The 21,340-nt window shown below is 45.7% G+C and overlaps 1 protein-coding gene across 1 annotated transcript; it reads left to right on the top strand.

Moving 5' to 3' along the window:
- The first annotated feature begins 830 nt into the window (after window positions 1–830).
- LOC149328560 (acetylcholinesterase-like) lies at window positions 831–19,662 on the top strand. Its single transcript, XM_089562234.1, has 7 exons — window positions 831–1,119; window positions 5,307–5,528; window positions 8,088–8,434; window positions 9,074–9,364; window positions 12,712–12,979; window positions 17,009–17,361; window positions 18,590–19,662. Exons 2-7 carry the CDS (start codon window positions 5,328–5,330, stop codon window positions 18,729–18,731), a joined length of 1,602 nt encoding a protein of 533 aa, XP_089418360.1. The 5' UTR covers window positions 831–1,119; window positions 5,307–5,327; the 3' UTR covers window positions 18,732–19,662.
- The last annotated feature ends 1,678 nt before the right edge of the window (window positions 19,663–21,340 follow it).

Below are 21,340 nucleotides of genomic sequence, written 5' to 3'. Positions count from 1 at the left end.
CTTGATTATCAAAGAATTATTCACCAGCTAGCCCAAGCCCATGACCAAGTTTTACTGACTGAGCTTGAATACGGCCTTGAAGGCTCTTACTTTTTTTTGCGGCCATCGCAGCCGTTCTTCATTCATTCATTTATTATTTCCCAATCACACAAATGAACGAAGCCGAGGTAAAAGCTGCATCAAGCACCTCGAGGAGCCCTCGGCCCCCGTGCAAGCAACAACATTGGAAAGCACACAAACACTTTCTGGAGCTCTTTAACATGGTGACCGTAATGAATAGGATACAATGAAAGCAAAAATGGATATAACGCAAAGGTAAAAAAAACACGTGCTTAAAAAAGAAAATTATTAATAATGCATCATAAAACAAGGACTGCGTCGCCCTGCAGTTATTCATGAAGATTTTGCGCGTGCGCTCACAAATCCAAGGTAGTTAAAAACAGCCACCGCGAGAAGCATTTCCTTGCCTGCCGAAGCTTATTTCATATGCGAGCTGATTTCGCTATCTCATTCAGCCGATAAAATGTGAGAGGCACCATCGGGCCACGTTTTTTATTTTACTTCGATAGCTCTTCTCTAACTATGACAAGAGATCCTAAAAGATTATTTCATCCGTCGTGCACAGACGCGGATATAACGCACACTCTCAAATTTCTGATTTTAGCTTCTAGACTCAGCGGTCTATAGTCCGGAAAATACGGAAACCATAATTGCGTTCTGTACAGGAAACTACCGTGCAACGGTAGTCTTACCGACGGAAGTGCAACGCTGTCGTGCAACTCCTGTATTTCACGTCCGCTCGTCTGCATATCTTTATCGCCGCCGTCTGCGCCGCTCAAGCCGTTGTTGTTTCTAGCGACACTCCTTAGAGGGCATCGGCAGCGAAGGCCTGAAGGTCGAGGGTGCAGTGGTATCATTTTGCTGACAACTTCGGCAGCCTGTCAGTGCTTGCGTGTGTTCTTAACAAGTGCTGGTGCTGTGAATTGTCTGCACTCTTCAAACTACCCCGAAGTGGCCAGCGACAATAGCTGTGTCATCACTGCTGTCCCGTAGAAGCCGATGTGAGTAGTGAACCTTGAGCTGTCCGAACCAGCGGCCCCCACTGGCGGAAGAATCCAGGTAAAGTACCGTTCTGTTTTTATGTACGAGCACCAGCCTCGTACTAAGCCTTGGCCCCAAACACCCTGCAGCTCCGTATCGAATCGCTAGTGTCCGAGATCAAAGGTTAATGCTTGAAAACACAATTTAGTCTGGCTGCTATGTTCCTATCTTGCGTGCGCTGTGCAGGTAAGCGTGTTTCATATGAGAGCGCTTCCTTAAGCTGTTTAGAAACTGCATTTGCATGCTTTGCGCCATAAAAATCATACTTTATAATGCATGCGGAATGTACCAATCCTGTCTATAACACTAGAGGTTTTATCATACATTTCGCTATTAACCACGAAGGTGTCAGTGTATATTAAAATACCGAAGTAAAATTTTAACACTTCAAGATCACGGTGCACATGAAGTGTCAACGGACTATAATACCGACCGCTTGTTGTTACTTTATATCTCTTTTAGCGGCCGGTTCTGTTTTTCTTATTTTAGGCGCTCCCACCAAGCATGTTCATCAGACACAAGGATTAGAGTGCCGTCATGACATCCTTATCGGAGTGATAGTCTACTGCAGTTTGTGAACCGCGCCGTCGCAGAACTGCTTGATAGAAAACATCGTTCTGTTGGGCAAACAAAAAAAAAATTGTAACATCAGCGAAGAATGAGCCTCCGATGCATCAGAATATATCCATTGAACTGAAATAAAAAAAAGGGACTCATGGTGCGAGCCGTTAGCGGCGTTGAGAACGGGAGGGCTGTGGGCCTACCGGTCAGCCATGAATGAACACAAAGGCCTCGAGCTTTCATCTCGCATGGTTAAGCTATAGTGACACTAAGAATTAAAATACGCTCAGCCTAGCGCTATGCAAATGTTTCCATGTGCAGACTTGGGGCAGAAACCTATCACGGCTAGACCAAAGCGTCATTGCACCATTCGTCGCTGTGTGTTGTTCGACGCGAATTGTAGATTCCCTAAGCATTTGTCCTCTCAAACCGTTCATGAGAAAACTCCAGTTTGCCGTCTCAAACTGCACTCAAAATACGGAAACTGCTGCTTCTTGCTAGTTATGAAACGTTAACGCACGCAAACAAGCCCACAACTGCAGGAGTAATATTTTCCGACAGTGTAGTAGGGACAGCTAAGCGAAGCATGCAACTGCGCGAATGCGGTTGTACAGTCGCGACAAAAAAAAAAAAAAAGACTACCACACTGACATGCCACCGGATCGGCAGATACCAACGCTTGGCGCTGTGGTTACGAACATGCCGGGAACAAAAGTACCAGGCGTGCTCGCTAAGCACGGCGCTGCGCCAGCCGCACTCTGTGGTTTTCGTCACTCCGATGACGTCACTGGGCTAATCGTTTTACGTCGCGACTGTACGCGACTTATCACTGCACCACGCTAGCAGTTCATCACTCTGGATATGATTTGTCAGTGCCCCATTCTAGCAGTGTTATCATTCTTTAAGGTTAGAAGTTAGTACATGCGCCAAGTATGAAGCTTCGGAAGACGACAAATTGTCTATCGTATTGATTACCGGAATCTTATTGGAGCAACAAATCATCACTTTAATAAATGCGCATTTAATTGGTATTATACATGTTATACCCGAAAAAGCGCACTGCTCTTCCTTGGCGCTGCCTTAGTAAGAAAATAGCACCAACCTCCCTTCCCCAACTCAATTGAAGCGCGTAATTGGTACGTCTGCGGCGTGTTTTCTTGAGCGGGCAAACAGAATAGTGTTCACAGAATTTGGAGCGCCGTGCCAAGCATTAACACAGCCGCACTAGTTGCGTATTCCACGTTGAGACAATGGTCCGAAAATGCAGCCAGTCAGCAGCGTCCCGTCTAGCTGTGATATCACGGCATCACGATTTCACATTCGGAGCATTTCGTCCCTCAGAAACGCACGCCGATGTATGTTAAGAGTACCTACACTGTTGTGACGGCCATGGGCGTAGCAGTGCCCGGTCAGTTTGCATCGTCGCGCTGAAACCTTCAAATCGATCACGAAAAAGCGCAGACTTCCACAAAACGTGCGTACAGAAAGCTATTCCGCGTAGTCCTTCGCCCGTAAATCGACCTAAATCGCGCGGGAACAATGGCTGTGCTATCACGCCATAACTGAAGCGTGTAGACGCGGCCACCAGTGTCTCCGGTGCGGCAGAAATTTCCTAGAAGACAAAATGAGCCAATGCTGACGCAGTGATCGAATATCGAGAGAGTTAACACACCTAACATATATCGCCGGTTTGAATCGCTGCCGCGAGCTGCACTCTAACTTAACTAGTAAGTTTATGCTCCAAGAAACGCGAAATGTGCCTGCACACCGAACACTCATTGACAAACAGTTAGGCAGCAATGTTCATATGGATATTCACAAAGACATGGAATTGGGGGTACATAAGTCGCCAGTTCGAATCTCTGTCGTGAGCTAGGCTCTAACTTAACCAGTAAGTTCATGTTGCACAAAGCACTAAATCGTATTGCACCATCCGGAACATTCGGAGGCAGACGTTTGGCTCACTAATTTTTCCCGAAAGTCGGATCTAAGTGGCCTAACTTTGGCGCCTGCCAGGCAGGCATATATATACCGGATCGGCATAGTTTAGGTTCGAGCCGCCGTGCACGGACACGCGCTGCCACGTGTTACTTTTTTTTTTAGAAGCGAAAGCCTCACTGCGCTAGGTATTGACAAGGCAGCGCCAAGGTCACCGTGATTCCAGATTTCACCTTAATTTCACCTTCAGATAAAGGAATGAAAGGTAAGTGCATGACTGGTCCCCTGGGACAGTGGACAGCTTAGTCGAGATTTAAGCTATGAAACGGATGAAGAGCGGCAGCTTCAAAGGCAAAGAAAAGGCGAATAACTAGCCCTCCAGGGACAGTGGGCACCTCACACCTCAGTCGTGCTTTGGGCTACGTGGCGGTAGTGACAGATATGCGCTGCATGCGTGGGTATTTACAGCGTTGTGGCAGAAACGCAGCACTACATGAATAGGCCGCAGCGTTCATTGGCTGAGCAAACCCTCGCAATCAACCATTAACCGCCAATTGCCAGGGTGGCAGGGAGGGCGCGCTGCGTATCTAGTGTCCAGAACGCACTCACTGTTACAGACACCGAGCCCGATAAGCCATAGCTTTCTCTCTGTAACCAGGTTCAGCAGTAGTTAAATGGCAGCTAATTTTGTTTTTGTTTTTATGTAACCGCCTCTGTAACCGTGGCAGCCTCTGGGTTACAATTTGCGTTATGACGCATAACACTGAGATGATGATGATGATGATGATAATAATAATAATAATAACAGTAATATTTGGTTTTTGAAGAAAGGAAATGACGCATTATCTGTCTCAGATGTCGGACGACAGGTACCTGAACCACGCCGTAAGAGAAGGGAGGAAAGTGGGAGTGAAAGAAGAAAGAGATAAAGAGGTGCCTTACGGCGCTCTTTGCGTTTCGCCTCCATCGAAACGCGACCGTCGCGGTCGGGTTCGAATCCGGGCAATCCGGGTTCGAATCCGGTAGACGGGTACCTTAACCGAGGCGGGTGCGCCGAGGCCGCAAACGTGAGAAACGCTCTAAAATGCTATTGCCCCTTTTTTTTTTACAAATTCATTGATTTCATCATTTAAGCAGTTAAACTTTTTTTGCGTAAGAAACTGCAGCTGCATAATTTTAGTTCGGTAACGCTCTGAACAAAAATCCCAAATATCGACCCGGAGGCTGCGATTTTGGAAGTAATTAATTTATCACCGCACTTTCTGCACAGGGAACATGGGCAAAGTACACAATAAACACCACAAAATGTCATTCGTGCAGTCAATGTTCAAGAAAATGATGGGTATCATGGCATCTTTGACATAAGATGGCTAGGGATGGAACACGTCTGGAGAAGTAGGTTAACTTCCATGTTCTAACTCTCCAAACAATTGTCTGAATATATTCTTTGATTGTCCATTGCCAGCCCTTCTTCCACGATATTCGGTGGCTATTCCTGTCTTTATGTCTTGACTACATTCTGCTCTGCACTAGCAAATTACAGATCCTAATTTGCTTTGCACAGAAACACAAATGAGATGGCCGTAGAGGAGGTTGATCAGGTTCGATCGTAAACTGTAGGCGACTGATTGATTGATGCATGCTGCATATAGCGCCAGCAGCAATGCAGTTTGTTTGTTATGCCTCTTATTGCTATTGCTTTTCAGGAAAATCCAAGGGCTGCCAACATGATTGGACTTGCTTTTATGGTGATTCTTCTAAAGGCGGTCTTTTGCGCCGCTTACGACGTCCAACGTACCACGAGCCTTGGACCAGTGGGCGGTAGGAAAATTGAGATCCTGGGTGCTACCATCGAGGAGTACCGCGGCATCCCATTCGCGGAGCCACCCATCGGAGAACTTCGGTTTAAAGCTCCCGTTCCTGCTAAGGTAAATACATTATAATTTATTCCGGTTAATTTCTGCTGAAATCTTTTCTGTGTGGGCAGTTTCTCCTCTTTGCGGGGAGATACGCCTTGAGCGAGCACACGGCGTAAATGTTTTGTGACTACTGTTTGGCTATCATTGTATGGCAATTTACCTGCGTGAACTGAGATTTTTTTCTCAGAAAAGTCCTATAGATGTGTCGAAATCCTTTTTAAAGGTCTTTAGAAAAGCATTGGTGGGAAGGTAATCGACTGGAACATATAACGATCTCTCATGCGAGGAAGCTTCCTTTCTCGGATTAAGGCACTGGAAAAAATACATCAAGGAGGTGGTGCACAAGGACACTATACCAAGAAGCACATATGATGAAGAGACCGGTTTAATTGCCGGAAGTAACATAGTTCGCAAATTGGGTAAGAGTGGTTTGACCATATTTCTGGAGCATACTATTCCCAAAGGAGAGGTAGCAGGTCGCCGAGCTCTCCCGACTTCTCTGGCTGTGCAAGAAAGATGAATAAGCCGTTTAGAGCAATAAATCGCTGCCTATTCTCCCGGCAACAATTGTATAGCAGGAAACCACCAGCAGCCCAAGTCCGAACACATTCATGCCTGCTGTTCTAGGAAGAGGACATTTCTGAAATCTTTTCGAACTTCTTACGCATGTCGCGTTATGCAGCCCCAAACAGGGCCAAACATCATCGGCGTTGACGAACATCCAGAAGCGGAAGGGGTCTAAGAGAATCGCATCGGGGAAAGCCGTCACATGCTGCGAAGGCTGCTGAGCATGTCGATGCATTCCAGACAATTAATGAAGAAAGAGACTCGACATAACAAAGTATTTAACTTCGAAAGCTTAGCATCTCCCATCAATAAAAAAGAGCCATTTCTAAAAGTGACAACGCATTTTCATTGGAAGAGGAAGCTAACGTGGGAGGTTGCTCTCGCATTCTACTTTCTTGATGCGGGACAAAACAAATGCGATCATTTTCCAGGCATCTATTTTACTAAATTTTAAGTCGGGACATAATCAAAACGATTATCGAAGTCCATTTCTTCTGGGCACAAAAAAACACGAAATTTAGGCAGTCCGAAAGTAAGTTGTTCACCGTAGTACCAAGCGTACCTTCTTAACTGGCGTGAAAAACTTTTTTACAATAATATTTGGGAGTTTATTTTTTCCAGGTGTACAGCACTGGTTTAGGAAGGGCACGCTATAAAGAGCAATAGGTGATTCACCATTTTAGAAGCGCGAGTATTACCTAGAACGCCCTGCTTTGTGTAGAAACTGTGGGCCGAAGAGTGGACATTCTCTAGAACGTGTCATATGCAAGCGGAAGCGAATAACCTGTAAATCTTACTTAGATGCACCGCTGCAGCAGCTTAGTCATTTGAGCAGCTGTCTCGCATGCTGGAGCTGCAGGGTTCAATCCCCCAGTGCCGCCGGTTACCAACCGGTGTCTCAATGGGTACAAGCTTTTCGCTGGACCGGTGCTCAGCTTCTTCTTGGTGAGATGTTTGGGAGATTGGTCGTGGACTTCATCTTGAGTAGACAAAACACCTTGCGCCATGCCAGTCTTTCACCACAGATTGCACAATAAAAATCAAGAATCATCTTCAATCTCATTGCGGACTTGATAACTTCAACATTCCTTAAAACTCTTCCATTGCTTCTCATTAACCTAGATTTAGAGAGCAGACTCTGCACTTTTCGCTCATGCTACCGCCGTACACATCAAACGAGTACAGTCGGGGACAAAAGTCGGACCACGTGTTCCTCAAACGAAGCTTATAGCTCTACTACCAGACAGCGGCTGGAGACCGCACTTGTGGAGATGAAAAAACAAAAATTTAACTTTTACCTCCACATGTGTGATCCCCAGCCGCCAACTAATAGCAGAGCTATCGGCTTCGTTAGAGGAACACGTGGTCCGGAGACTGTTGTCCCTGACTGTACATGCCACTAAGATGGAAAACTGCAATACAACCAGTGGACCCCAATAATTTCGCTCAATTTTGATGATTCTCGGGAGTGAATTCTCCTCGGAACCTCCTCTCCTCATACTAAGAATCTGCCTTCAATATCTACCTGGCTCGTATATATCCCTACTTCATCGCTAAACGAATTTGTCATTTCCATCAGTTGCGCGCGCAGTATTATGTTGCTATTCATTAGCAGACGAAAGTTTTCGCGGTGATGCGTTTTCATGTTAGAATGTTTGTTGATATCCCGTGGTGCAGGATGTGTGGTTAGCAGGTTGCGAATTTCTAACTACGCTAAAAGAGGTTCCCAGAAAACATCCAACATACGAAACAAACTATTTCTGCGTAATAAAACAGTACGCTATATATTCTGCTGTGGAATGCCAACGCAACTCTCCGAGTCAGCGTACGCACGTTGGATGAGCAGGGAAAAAGACATGCGTCTAACTGCTCTTTGATTACGCTTCGTACAGCCCCAGAGGAGGAGCGGAGGTTTCATTTCCTTAAGCAAACAGGAATTTATGGTATAAATTGCAAGAAAATTACTTTCATTTTTCTAACCCTACATCTTACTCGTGCAAGGCATGGGAGGTGACTCTGGACGCCACTAGTCGACGAACTGGCTGTCCACAGCCGGTCGGCGTGGAGCCTATCACCGGGGACATCGTGTACGGCGAGGACTGCCTCCACCTCAACGTGTGGGCGCGAGAAGGCAGCAGTAACGCGCCAGTGCTGGTCTGGATCTACGGAGGCGCTTTCACGTTCAGCTCAGCCTCAGCCGACAACTACACTGGTGCCGTGATCGCCGCCAAGACGGGCATCGTAGTGGCATCCATGAACTACCGTCTCGGAGTTCTTGGCTTCCTGAACGCGGACTGCCATGACTCGCCCGGGAACATGGGATTTCTGGACCAGAACCTTGCGCTGAAGTAAGCAGACCACTCAAAACATTTTGCTTTACTGCGTTGGGTGTACAGTCATTTCTCAGCGAAATTCCGCGGTATTAATTGCGCGAGAAAATTGCACCCGAGCGCCGCTAGAGGACCGGAACAAATCGAGGCATGTTCCGGGTCTCGCCTGAGCCCGGAAAGTTCCTGTTTAGGAGCAAGCCATGTCAAATTTTGCTTTCATTTAGATCGTATTTTTACGTTTATTTTATTCCAATATTGTTTTGTCTTCCTCCGTTAATGCCTCTTTGCCCTACAAGACGCTATGAGAACCGTATTTTCGGTATACAGTCCGCATCCTGTTTATTTTTTACAATTGTTTTTGCTACATTATCCGTACCCACATTGTGGTTACTATGCAAAGTCTAAAATCACATTGGGAACTTAATAGTATTTTTGGCGATATTGAAAACCCAATACTCTATAGTCGGCAACTGAATATAGTCCTGAAAGCCTATAATTGTGGAATTTCAACTTTTAAATTCCACAAATCACATGCCGGTAGTTCAAGTAAATTGCTTTGACAAAGTTAATTTATAAATAGTTACCAGATTGAACCTCGCGTATGAAGGCACGTTGGCATCAATATTGAAATGGCATTCTTTGCGACTGTTTCCTCAGGTGGATCAAGAACAACATTCGGAATTTCGGCGGTGACCCTTCACGCATCACGCTGTTTGGGCAAAGCTCTGGCGCCATCAGCGTGCATGCGCACGTTCTTTCACCCATGAGCCGCGGTCTGTTCCGGCGGGCCATCGCCATGAGCGGTGTCATCAACTCGCCAGACCTGACTGAGTCTGCCCGCGACAGCCAGTCCAACGGTGACACCGTAGCCAACATTGTCGGCTGCCGCTCGAGCAAGAAGACGCTTGCGTCCCACCCTGAAGAAATTATCGCCTGCATGCGAAGCCGGTTAGTATCGCTTGCTGATTTCAGTGCTGTAGTTGACTGGCATGGTTTCCTATTATTCGTATCACTACTCAGACTGCCGTCGCTGTATGTAGCTTGGCTGTTAGCACTGTATTTATTTTGGTGTAACTTGGCACATGTGATAGATATAGTAGTTTCTAACGTGTTTTTAAGGCTCGCCTGAAGAGTGGACTATGTGCGCTCCGGTGAGCACCCCGTTTTCATTTATACGGAGAGAGAGAACGAAATAAATGCCGGTACGTTAATAAGGCATAACACAATATATCTTACAATACACGTGAGGAAAAAGATAAAAGGAGGCAAAGTGGAGAGAGAGAGAGAGAAGGAAGAAGGGATAGCGGACAAGCGGTCCTTTGTTTTAAAGAGGCTTTGATCAACGATATTTGTCTTTTGTTAGGGCTAAAACTGCCAAGAAAAAAATGAACGCAAAAATATTGCATTGAAGAGCCTTCCCCTAGACTTTCTGACCTGAAAACTTGCAGTGGTTGTCAATTATTCCAAAATAAAAAAAAGACCTGCCTCAGAAACGCAGATTTACCAGCAATCATGGAAGGCATCAACGCCACCAACTGCAGAAAGAAAACACACGACTACATGAGAAGCTTCCTCACAAACAGAACTGCAACGGTGGGTTTGGGAGACCTACGAAGCGAGGTCTTTCAAACACCATGCAGGGGAACTCCACAAGGCTCAGTAATATCACCTGTGCTCTTCAACATATCAATGATCATCCTAGCCAAAGAGCTCAGCCAGATACAAGGGATCAGACACGCAATGTATGCGGATGACATCACCATATGGACCAGCGAAGGCTCGTTAGGAAGCAAACAAGAAAGTCTACAAGCGGCAGCCACCTGCATTGAAGGATACATGAAGAAGAGGGGACTAAGGTGTTCCACCGAAAAGTCCGAACTTCTCAGAGTAGGAAGGCACCCTACAGAGGCTAACCTCGAGGTGAAACTAGAAGGGCAGAACATACCGGAACAAAGAATGATAAGAATACTCGGTATGTGGCTGCAAGGTAGCAGGAAATGCAGCCACACACTAAGCCAGCTACGCAAAGCGGCGGAGCAAGTAGGCCGAATGATAAATAGAGTAGCCAGCAAAATGCATGGCATGAAGGAAGATGACACAATCAGACTGGTCAACAGCCTGATAGTTAGTCGAATAACATACTCACTACCATACCACGTAACCATCAAAGCTGAAAGAGAGCAAGCAGAAGCTATCCTTCGCAAAGCATACAAGATAGCCTTACATCTACCAAGGAACACGTCCAACGAGAAGCTAATGCAACTAGGGCTTAACAACACTTTTGAAGAGCTGAGTGAATGCCAAATAAAGGCACAACTTCGAAGACTCAGCGACACAAGAACCGGAAGAGCACTTCTGACTAGGTTGGGTCGGGAGACGGAGAACCATCAGAACAACAGGGCAAACATACCAGACGCACTAAGAAGAAACATAAGCGTACAACCCATCCCCCGCAACATGGACCCAAACCTCCATGCCAGCAGGAGGAGAGCCACGGCAGAACACTATGAAAAAACAATAGGGCACAGGGACAGCACGGTATACACCGACGCCTCCCCGTACTATGGTCAACGAGGAAATAAAATGGTGGCGGTAGTCGTCAACCACCAGGGAGAACACATAACGAGCCTCACGGCCAGGGCATCAAATGTAGCAGAAGCGGAGGAGATAGCGATAGCCCTAGCAATGAGGGAGGGGGATAGAAAGGGGAAACCCCTGAATATCCTAACAGACTCACAAGAAGCGTGTCGAAACTACACAAAAGGAAGGGTAGGCAAAACGACACTCAGGATCCTCAGCGAGGGGACACCCTCGGGGAGGAGAGAGAAACATAACATAATTTGGATACCAGGCCACGCGGGGGTCTGGGGCAACGAAAGGGCGGACGAACTAGCTCGAGGGCTTACTATCCGAGCTGGGGGGTCACAAGCCCCGGAAGAGCTCTGGACTAGCCTAGGGGCTGGGTACTCTGAAACACTAAGTTTATACAGGGGGCTAAGATACAAATACCCCCCACCACACAAAGAGCTAAGCAAGGAAGAAGCCGCAAAATGGCGGAAGCTACAGACAGGCTCCTTCCCCAACTTATATATACTAAGCAAGATGTTCCCGACACAATACCGCGCCACATGCCCTTGGTGCGAAGCGAGGCCAACACTATACCACATAACATGGGAATGCGACAGAAACATATCGTTCCACAAACACGACACACCAAGTGCGGAGCAATGGGAGAGCCGGCTCACCAGCTGCGAGCTAGAGGCCCAAAGGGCACTCATAGCACACGCAAGCGAGGTGGCCAGACTCAGTGCAGCCCTGGACTAGGGGACCACCCAAGGCTAAGGAGGCAACCTCAAGACTTGAAGAGAAGACTTGAAGACGACCTCCACCGCAGGCTAAATCTTAGAAATCAATAAAGTTTCCACTCACTCACTCACTCAAGCGGTAGAATGAATGACCGAACTGAGGGCGTCCGGGAGCACCCTTTACTCAAAAGCGCAATGTTTGAACTAAGAGGAAAGTTCTCGATAACAGTGACGACGGCTGAGAAAGGTGTGAAAACGAAGTGTTTGCAGTAACATTCGGAAACGTTGAAGAGCGGGAATCACTGAAGAAGAGTCAGTCATTGGCATCGTCGTTATAGACAGAATATAGAGTGAGGTTGTAAAGGACAACTTCTCCCGCTCCACTAATGTACCGCGGGGGGGGGGCGCCGTTACAGGCAATAAAATAAAAACACGCACCGTCTAATCATATGCACTTCAATCATACTAGAAAACGAGAGAGACAGAGAAGCGTTCAACTCACAAGCGGCTTTTTTATTTCAGAAATGTACACTATAAAAATCATACCGCCAGGCTAACATGCTTTGAGTAATCGTAAACATGAAACAAACATAAGTTTTAATTCGAGCATTTCTACAGGCCTCTATCTTTGCCCTAAAGGCCTTTCTCATGTTTAGTCAATGCCACTGATGCTATTCTTAGCACAACGCATCTCGCTTTCTCTTCATCATCGCACTCCTGCGACAGTCCTGCGCTGCAGTACCGAGAAACGTGGCCTCAACTGCACCTTCACTAAATACGATGTATATTCAAGGTTTACTCATGGTTGTCGCAACGTCAATAGTGTGGAAAAGAGTCTGCACAAGCAGTGCTTGATAGCAGTAGCGCTCGTGTTGTTCGCGTCTTCTTTTTTCCTGTTCTACTCTGCGCTATATTCGCTCGCTATGATAATGCACCAGCAAGCCCAAAAAGCTGCGCTTTTGCCTGATATCTGTTCTGTATGCACTGCAGATCGGCTGATGAGCTTGTGGTGGCGTCATTCCAAGCGTCGCCCGAAAGGCACATACCCTTCCTGCCTACGTACCCCAATGCCTTCCTGCCCGTAAAGCCGTCCGTGGCCGTCCGTACGGGACTTTTCGACAGAAGCGTAGACCTCCTCACCGGTGTGACATCGGACGAGTCTTCTGTGATGCTCGTATGGAAGCAACCGAGGCCCGAAATCCTTGCCGAGACGCTGGACAATGTCGACAGACAGACGCTTATAAGCGCCCTTCACGAGGTCAGTGACAGCTGTGCACTGTTGGGCTATTTATGAAGGAGCCGTTACTTGTACGTCCTTTGCTACAGCTTGACATCGGAAGGTCCACGATCACAGGAAAAACCCTTGCACGCAGCCTGCAGATTGCGCATGGGAGGGACATATGTTAGATAGGTGAATCATAGGTGATAGAAAAGCATAGCCCAAGCTGCGTGAGGAGGGGAGATATGAATCAATGAAAAACAGTTATCACAACTTGCTCCCGCAGTAAACAGTGTCGTCAAAATTAATCAAAAATGTGCAAAGGGTGAACACTGAATTACCGAAGCGGGAGGTACGGTGAACTTGTTCATCGCTGTACGAATGAAATTGCATGTCAGTGCATTGTTAAGAATTATTTGAGCTTGAATATACATGGTCTGGCGACCTGCTAAGCCAGAATTGTCTGTCCGTATATGTATTTACATTGCCACCAACAGCATAGAAGCCTACAAGAGCGATGCACGTTACAGAAGAAATGACACCAGGCATATACCAGCCTAACTGCCAAGAGCGCGCATAAAAGTGCAATAGCAGCTTTATAGTGATGAAAACATGAGTAGAGAACACAAGTAGCACTGCAGTACACCCAAGAAGGTGGCTGACACACCGGACAAAGCATGAAGACGACGGTATATGGCAATGAAAGAACAATAATATATGACAAAGCGCCGTCAATTTAGGTGTCAAGAAACATCACTGCTGCTGACGCAAGGAATGTTAGAATGAGAACAAAGGTAAAAAAAATTCAGCGGGCACTTTGACTGTCTAAAGTGCGTAGAGGCGAAAGCGTTTTCCGCACCACTTTCGCTGCTACTGTGGCACTAGTGGCGTTACATATAATTGAGTACCAATTACTAAGCACTAAGTGATGACAAATAACTAATTAATGATTAATTACTGATTAATGCTTGAATACTAATTTACTGTTAATTAATGACGCTTAACCTTCGCCTTTAGGAGTGGAACGCGACAGCGTGTTGTAACGCTGCCTGAGAGTCCACGGAACGCCACCACCCGTTCGGCGCGATGCCTTGCCCTTTGAACGCAACGCTTTTTGATGAAAGAAAATGGCGCAGTAATTCTCTGTCATCTAGGTGGACACCTCAACCGCACCGTACAGTAAGGGAGGAAGTGGGAGTGAAAGAAGACAAAGAGGGCCCGTAATGAAGAAAATGAAAATTGTATTTGAGGAAAGGAAATTACGCAGTAACTGTCTCGCATATATCGTTGGAAAATCCTCAATATTCAGGGGGGCACTTTTTTCACCTAAAGTGTGGTCACTGATGTGTGGTTAAGTGGAACGCGACAGCGTCTTGCAGTGCTGCCAGGCAGTCCATAGAACGCCATCACCCATTCGTTTCTACGCCTCGGTCGTCGGTCAATTGGTTTCTGAGGAAAGGATATGCATCTGTCTCTCATATCTCGGTGGACACCTAAACCTCGCCGGAAGGGAAGGGAGAAGGATGGGAGTGAGCGAAGACACCGTATTCACTAGACGCGCCTTTGTTCATTCCAAACCATCGAGCTGGCATGGCGGAGTGGATAGCATGCTCGTCTCGCACGCCGAAGACCGGGGTTCGATTCCCGAGCTCGACCAATTTCCTACTCGATTTTAAGCATGAAATGCTTTTAGCTCCCGTTGTCGGCAGTGTGGTGACGTCACGCCGAGACCGAGAGCCATCATCCGGGGACTGAAATCCACTAATCCGGGCACTGAAATCCACTCATCCGGGCACTGAATTCCAGTCATCCGGGCACTGAAATCCAGTCATCCGGGCACTGAATTCCAGTCATCCGGGCACTGAAATCCACTCATCCGGGCACTGAAATCCACTCATCCGGGCACTGAATTCCAGTCATCCGGGCTCTAAAACGAGAACATCCGGGCACCGTACGAGACTTAACGAGATTTAACGAGACTCTCTAAGCCCTCCTACGCGACCGGCATGCAAGCGCCGGTTGGTCTCCAAACGAGACAAAAAATAACTGCTGCCAGTGCCTTCTCAATGTTTATCAAGATATCAGTGGAGCTGTGGGTTTGATAACGCACGGAATTATAATTTCCGATTTCTAATAACGCGTGCAAAAAGCACATAAATGCCATGTTACACTTCGTTGTCATACGTGATCCGGGGGAGAAGCGCTGCGTTCAAAGGGCAAGGCATCGCGCCGAACGGGTGGTGGCGTTCCTCCCTTCCTTTACGGTGCGGTTCGGGTGTCCACCGAGATGACATTAGGCCCGTAAACATTTCATGCTTACTCTACTCTCGTTTACGGGAGAGGCAGAGATTTTTATTTATGTGGCCTCCCTAGAAAAGTGAATTAGGCTAATTGGGTAATTGAGCAATTAAGTAAGCTCAGTCCCACTTACTTGGAGCATCACTATACGATCCCTTCAAGTGGTTGCATGGTTACTAGCAAAAGTACAATTGGCCCCGTTTGAAATTCGCGCACTGTGACGTCACGACCGTTTCGACCGATTGAAAAGCGTGACATTTCTGTCGACAACTGCTGCTTACAACGATGAGACATTAAAGGCTTTCGCCTTAATATCACATTCTGAGCATTGAGAGGTCTGTAGACAGAGAAGACTGTTCATTGGATAATGAAAGCATGTGCGTCCAGGATAAAGACGGTAAAAACTGCTCATAAAATTTCACTACACTCAATGTTTAAGAACGGCAGCTTATAATTGCAGTCAGTATGTAGCACTTCACTGCGTGGGACCAAAGAAAAATGTGCAGATGACACACCAACGAACCTCAGTTTAGAAATGTCACCTGGCAGTGTATATGTAGGAACAATAGAAATTAGTTAATGGGGGAATCGATAGATACTATGCGTCGTTCCAACCGAAGTAGAATAAAGTAGTAAAGGAACATAATTTGATATGAAAAAAAAGCCTTCAAACAAATAATTAGGAGTAGGAAGTTGCAAATGGTGCTACAAAACGTTCTTTAGTCTTTTAACTTCACTGAAGCTAGCAGAGAGGCATAGAAAAGTAGAGTAGTTGGCGCTGCTGTGGCGGATAGCAGGGAAACAGATTTGACTCAAATTGCACTGCCAGTGGTTTTACCGTAGTGCCATTTTCTCTGAATTTCGTAAATTGTGTGAAATATTAAGAAAAAGGACATGGAATACTAACGAGAGGAAAACAAAAATAGGACACTTGTGCGTGTGTAGTAGTGCTGCCGGGGATTCGGATTTCAACATTTATATCTGTAATAGTTTTTGTCAAATATTTGTTACGATTAACCGTTACAATTAACAAAATTCTGTACGCGGAACGGCTGCAGAGAAATAGCTTCGTTTAGTGTTCTGGATGCATTCTTTCTGGACAGTTCCGACTGAAAGAACTCGCGACGTGAATGACCCTTGTTTTTTTGGTGCTCAAAGAATGAAAAAACTGTCTACGATGTCTTGCTTCCGGAGTTTTTCTTTGAGAACATCTTTTACAAGTATGCCTTGTCTTGAAAGAGCTGATGGTCGCTTGCGCTATAAATGTTATATATTTAGATATCGAGCTTCAAAGAAAGAGTTCCGGGCTGTGTTTTACCCCCAACTCTGCTACCTTCGTCGCCGCAGTACTGGGTTTGTTTTAATTTTTAAAAAGAGTTTGAACGCCGTTAAAGCGAGTATGACCTACGAAAGCACTTGGTTTTGAATTATTTTGACGATGGCTTAAAAATATCCTTAACTTGCCCTTCGAATTAGCTCCGCTCTTGCCTGAAGGTTGCCTTGTATTGTACTTTTTTTTAAACTTTCGCACCGCGTGAGCTTCCACTAGCCACAGCGTATACAAGTCATTTCATCTCAAATGTAAAGGGTCAAAGGTCCAGGTTTTGGAGACCCACCGACCTTTTCAGAATTGCTAGCGAGGTAGTGCTGGAGCACTAAAAACTATTTGGTTTAGATTTGAGGTATTCATTCACGTCTTCAAGTAAGAAAGACTGGTCATAGAATCACTCAGTTATTTACCGCATCATCCATGTCCTTTCCACCACACAGGCAGTCTCTTTCTGGGTGAAAGATGTGCCTCCCTCTCTGCTGGTGGATGATGCGGCAGAAAGCAAAACGGCGATCAGGCGGAAATTTGTGGACTTCTTGGAAGACCGACTGTTCGTGTGTCCCATGCACACTGCCGCTGCTGCTCATGCCTCACGTGGCGCCACGGTGTATACTTACGTGTTCGATCACTGGCCAGCCAAGAGGGCGCCGCTGACCTGGACTGGAGTCGGTCACGGCACGGACCTTCCTTACATCTTTGGTCTACCCCTACTCGACCGGGAGCAAGTAAACTTTAACGACGTAGACGTCGAAGTGACCGAGAGACACCTCAGGATGATCGGTGCTTTCGCAGGGTGAGCAACATTCATTTTCTTGCGAATTCCAGCTAAATTCCTTTCTTTCGTTTTCCGCTTCAACGCAAACTGTCTTGCTGAAGGTAACTTAACGCAGCTAACCAGCAGCATTTCAATGAGGCGGTTCATTACGCATGTTCTATTATACGGCGTGTTTATTTTCAGCGATCTCTAGTTTACTCACTGTTGCAGACTTGTGCGCGTGACGATTTTGTTTTAAATCTTTGCCACCTGCTTAGTTCTGAAAAAGCAGGCACTTTGGCATAAAAATAATTTTTGCTCGAAATGCTGTTCCCTTTCTCGAGACCGTAAGCATAGATTGGGGATCGCTGTTCTACCTTTTTTCCGTAGCTTCTAATTTTAATGACCAAAGTAATGATGCAGCTATGCAATCAAAGTTTAAGCCTGTCGTCAAGAGCCTCGTTAATTTGGTGCTTTAGTTTCTTAAATTGATTATCCGGTATTACTCTTCCACGAATGCAGAGTTGACGCGATGTGATACCGCTAATAATACGCAGACTTGTTACCTTTATGCCGTAAAAATACGGCTCTTAATGTTAGGAGCACTTTTTAAAGAGGTGAATTCAAAGACTACTGTTAATGACCACAATGTAAGCTTTATTTTACAAGGCAAATAAAACAAACAGGACGCGAATTTCGCGAAGACAACGGTGCACCGGAGAAAAAATGCAGGTTTCGATCGTTCATCACTTATAAATAGTCGTTCCAAGAACAGTTGAAAAAAAAAACGCGAACATCAGATTGCACGTCGGCTCACAGGGTGTTGTTCTAAACTGCAATGGCTGTACAAGATGCAAGTTGTATGGATGCTTTAACGATTTAGACTAGCTTGTGTAAATGCATATATATAATGAACTTTGCACGTGAATTTGTGAATTTTGGAAGGTGTATGCTCATAGGGTATTTATTTTTTATCTAGAGAACGATTCTAGCTATCTTGGTGGAGAATTTAAAATTTCTAATTATTAGCAGTAATCTAATGACACACAGATTATGAGTGCATATGTAGGCTTGCTTCCTAAAGATGCTGTGTAGTGTGTGTCAGAAGCGCACGTTACAATTCGCGGTAGTGGGGCGTAGCCAAGACTTGTTTATGGGTAACCGCGGAGATAATACGGATCAGAGCTGATATTAAACAGACTAACAATGGCTGTTGTAGCTCAATCTCATTGTCCTCACTGTGTGTTTGCTTGATCCAAACTTTCAGCTTACCCGTGCACCCCGGAGTATCTGCCTGGCCAAAGTACACTGCCCGTTCACCTGTTTCCATGCTGCTGAAGAGCAATAGCACCACCAATGTTATTGGCTTCCACTCCGACCACTGCGCCAACTCAAGGAGGCATCTTTAGGCGTACAGTCGTGCGCAAAATTGGAGAGACCACGCGAGCGAGGACGATTGCAAATTTTCTGTGTATATTGGCGTGCCTGGAAGAAGTGTATAGGCGAACAGGCTAACATATTTTGTCAGACACTAATGCATATCTTATAAAAGGGCGCTGGCACGTAGTCGTGCATGTTCAAGTGGTCTCTCCATTTTTGCCCAGGAGCGCACCTCGAATTGCGCGGACGACTCATGACGTTAGCCACCTCTTGCCTGTAGAATCCTCCAGACACAGATTTTTTTAAATTTTTGTTTCAGTTTACAGTGAACAATATATGTTTCTTGTAACAGCTCTTCATGTGAAGTGTTGACATATATAGCAACTTTTTTATAAAAATGCCAGAGATCCATACGCTGTTTTCTATTTTGCCTCTTTATGGAAAGAAAAACAGTTTGAGGCAGTGATACCTCCAGAATTTCAAAGCTTTTAGCCTAAGCAGAGCCGGGACACAAGGCCAACACAGAAACGAAGACAAGATGACAGCATCCTGTCGCCTATTATCATGCCCACTGTTTTTGATTGCCTGCTAAGCTCAGAATTCTAAGCCGCTGAACCTGATACATTGAAATGAAAGCTCAACAGACAGTAATCTCGTTTTTTTTTCAGTAAATGAGTTTTTAAGGCAAGTCTCTGTTCTCTTCCTGTGGGGAAGATCTTGCATTAAAAGAATAAAATGTAAAATAATCGTTATTGCAACGCTCCGAGACAGTCCTGAACAACTAAAGCTTTGTGTTTGGCGTGAGCGGTGCTCGCAAGATACGCGCCTGCAACAGCTCAAACCAATATACAATGTCAGAACCTCCCTATTTTGAAGGTAGTGCGCTGTGCTCTTTAACAAACAGATCGCTACAATCACATTTTTCGTTTCAGAAAAAAAAATAAAAATTGTGAATGGGGAGCCTTCAGTCCACCTCGATTTCATACGCGCAGCATATTTCTAATAAAAGCAACAGGCTACAATTCTTAACACGAAGAAGGGCGATTCCCTGTCACAAACGCTCATGCTGGGTTGCAGGAAGTTATATAATACATACACCAACTCCCCGCTGACGTGCATGTCTCACGGCGCAACTTGCTGGAAACACTGCAATCCATGTTTTTCGAGCTTTGCTACATGGTTGCAGTTAGAGCTTTGTTGATGAATTTAAAATTCAAGAATATATGCAATTAAGTTTCAGCCATTGCTTAGTTGAACAAAATGGTGCAATTTTGCTGTTCACTTCTCCTAATTAGTTGCAGGCAAGAATACATGCACTCACAGTTACAAGAAGTGACTTTTAAAACCGTTGTTCCTTGTTGTCTAGTCACAAAGCAGTTTCGCCCATTGGAATCTTTTGCGGATGTTTAAGACCTTTTCTCTATTCCGCTACATTTTTCTGATCTCGATGCCAAAAGAGTCCATACGACGAGTCCCATAATTTCATACGTTCCTGTATTGATTATATGGAGTCAGTCTGCACCATTGAAGTCTGTATGGACTACATAGAAAGCAAGTAAAACGTGCTAAACTCGGCGAGTTGGAGCATTTGCGTTTTCCGAAACGTAGCGCAAACAAACGAGGAAACGAGAAGGCAGACACACTACACGAGCGCCTTGTGGTGTCTCTCGTGGCGTTTCTGCTTTCGGATGTGTCCTCGTTTTTTCGCACTACGTTTTAGAAACCGAGAACGAAAAAAAAATACATATAATGCTCCCTTTATGGAAATTACAGGGAAAGAAACGAATTCTTATGGACACTGTAAAGACGACATATGTTTTTCCGTGTATTTATTACTGTCTCACGGACTCCATATTTGCATAATTCCATACGACCAGCTCATATGAAACGTTTCAGTAGAGACAGGTTTAATAATATTGCTCTCACACACCAAAATGCACTCCCGTTCAGCACAGTTTATCATTAAATTCCCCGTTCACCACCTACATACGAACACTAACTCCTGACATAGGCCAGAAACGGTGGCCTGCTTCGCCATGTGAAGGAAACAGCTGTGGGTCCGCAGAAATGTAAGAACAAAGTTGTTTCTGAAGTACATTCTAGATTTCACAGTGCACCGATGAGATCGTCCCTCCGTTTCCAAAAGGCGATTACATTCTAGAGAAGATGTGAAATTATATCAATAATACGTTATTTCAAGGAGTAATAGCTTGCCAGGAGTCAAGGCCAGGGTTTAATTGGTACTGAGCCTGAACCGCTGACCATAGAAAAAGGTATGAACCAAACGCTTGAAATAATTATCTCGGGGTATAACATTGCACGCATGTCGAGGCTGTACGTTAACAGGCGGTAAATTTTTTTTTAGAGGTATGCAAAGCCATTTACTGATAACCGTCTAAGACGCTCCGATAAGCAGGTAATAGGGTGCCCTAAACGTACCCATCGTAATACCACACGTGTGCCTGTCAGGTCACTTGTGCGGTTCAAAAAATCCCTCCCTCTTAATACGCCCCAATGGGAGACTGTTCTAGCTCAGATCTGGATGACCAGGGAAACCTTGTGGGCCGCATGAAGCAAACAGGAGTGGCCACCGGGGCTGTATACTAAGATTTCCTCTAAGACGGGGACGACATTCATG

The sequence above is a fragment of the Amblyomma mixtum genome, chromosome 9, assembly GCF_055824585.1.
Source record: "Amblyomma mixtum isolate Tamu chromosome 9, ASM5582458v1, whole genome shotgun sequence".
Classification (NCBI taxonomy): Eukaryota; Metazoa; Arthropoda; class Arachnida; order Ixodida; family Ixodidae; genus Amblyomma; species Amblyomma mixtum.
Note: the sequence above shows the minus strand (reverse complement) of the source record. Positions and strands in the feature narration are given on the sequence as shown.